The sequence below is a fragment of the Ornithodoros turicata genome, unplaced genomic scaffold (genome assembly GCF_037126465.1).
Source record: "Ornithodoros turicata isolate Travis unplaced genomic scaffold, ASM3712646v1 ctg00000887.1, whole genome shotgun sequence".
NCBI classification, from domain to species: domain Eukaryota; kingdom Metazoa; phylum Arthropoda; class Arachnida; order Ixodida; family Argasidae; genus Ornithodoros; species Ornithodoros turicata.
The window spans coordinates 461,571-463,250 of record NW_026999411.1 but is presented as its reverse complement, the minus strand read 5'-3'; the positions used below and the strand labels follow the sequence as shown (position 1 = coordinate 463,250).

Sequence of the window (1,680 nt, the reverse complement as noted above, 5' to 3'; positions counted from 1 at the left end):
TGGCAAATAGATTGAGCAGATGGTGACTATCCTGTCTAGACACACCTGCACAGCTACAGCTTCCAAGTTTGTAACTAGGTGAACAGCTTTGGTTGGGAGAGATCCTCGAGTGACGATCGCAACACCACCGGATGCACGGGTGGCGTCAGTTCGATCTCTTCGAAAGACATTGTGTCTACGCAGTGGGTTTTGTGTTTGTGTATTCAAATATGTTTCTTGAAGACAAAAACATGATGTGTTATACTTCTCGAAAAGATCGTTGACGTCATCGACATTAGATAGTAACCCACGGCAATTCCATTGGAGAATTGTGTGCTGCATAATGATTGCAGTACTAAGAAGGACATGTGTCAGGAACTTTTGCCGACTAGGAAGAGCTTTCATTACCTATTTTTTGTTGGGGGTGTGACCCGTGGCCTCGTGGGCTTTTTCCGCGCGGCCGCAAGCTCCTTGTCAGATATGTCAGGCAGTGACCCACTCCCCGACAGACTAGCCTTATTCTTTTGGAGGACTTGGGAGCTCGTGCTCGCAAAGGAGCGCTCAGAGGTCGTCTCGTCCTCGCAATCCATGGATGTAACCTCCGTGGACTGTGAGGACAGGAGTGGCGCCGGTGTTAGCGACGCCACAGGAATTTCGGGAGTTGGAGGTGGATCTGCACCTCCTTGGATCTGACTTGCGTTGGTCTGGGTGAATATTGACTGCTCGGTCTGGGTGTACTGTGTGACTAGTTTTACTTTCTGTTTTACAGCTGTGGCAAAAGATTTCTCGAAAAAGATGGGAGCTACTTTTTTCCTGGCTTCTGGGTAAGTGAGGTTCTGCGTGACTTTAACATGTAGGACTTCCTTTTCATATTTCCATTTTGCACAGGATCTCGAGTAGGATGGGTGGTTAGAAGAGCAGTTGACACAACAGTCTGGCCCTTTGCATTCTTTTGTTTCGTGGTCAGGCTTCCCACACCGTGCGCAACAGGCGGAGCCACGGCACGAGTCGGCAGCATGACCGAATCTGTTACAACGGAAGCAGCGCAACGGATTTGGGATGTATGGGCGAACTTCTGCTGACAGATATCCTACTTTTAACTTTTGAGGCAGAGTCGGGCGATCAAAGGTAAGAATAATATTGCGGGTTGTAATGTACTCGTTGTTCTTTCTTATTTTTATTTTTCGTACATCTATGACGTCCTGGTCTTTCAGGTTTAGAAGAATTTCCTCAACGGGCACGTCAATGAGTTCAGATAGGGCGATGACGCCTCGGCTGGTGTTCAGTGTCTTGTGTAAGGAAGCTGATATTCTTTTTCCCAACATTTCATTTGTGTTCAGAATGGCCTCACAGTCTGTTTCAGAAGTGCACTTTACTAACAAGTCGCCAGATCGCATGCGCTTGATCTCAGGTATATGTCTAGACAGAGATGCCACCGCCTTCTCGATGAAGAACGGCGACATCTTACCCAGGGGGACTATCTTTTCTTTGTCATTTCCTGTTGCTGAAAGCACGATGTATTTTGCTATGAAGTTGGTAGACATTCTTGTTTCAGATACTTCGGTCCGGGGACGTTTGCCGCCCCCGATCGTAGAGGAAGAGGAATTTTTAACCATGCGCGGTTTTAGAAAATGGACGCTCCTAAGAGTCGCTCACGTTTCACGTCCATACGCGTGAGAAGGTCCCGGAGTTTTAAGGAAA

The 1,680-nt window shown here is 47.6% G+C and overlaps 1 protein-coding gene across 1 annotated transcript; it reads right to left on the bottom strand.

The window, feature by feature from the left end:
- Positions 1–383: 383 nt before the first annotated feature.
- Positions 384–1,442, bottom strand: LOC135375550 (uncharacterized). The gene has a single exon (XM_064608229.1). The coding sequence runs from the start codon at positions 1,440–1,442 to the stop codon at positions 384–386; it is 1,059 nt and encodes a 352-aa protein (XP_064464299.1).
- Positions 1,443–1,680: the final 238 nt, after the last annotated feature.

Excerpts from the sequence above, each read along its gene's own strand:
- LOC135375550 (XM_064608229.1), bottom strand. The coding sequence starts at position 1,442 with ATGTCGCCGTTCTTCATCGAGAAGGCGGTGGCATCTCTGTCTAGACAT.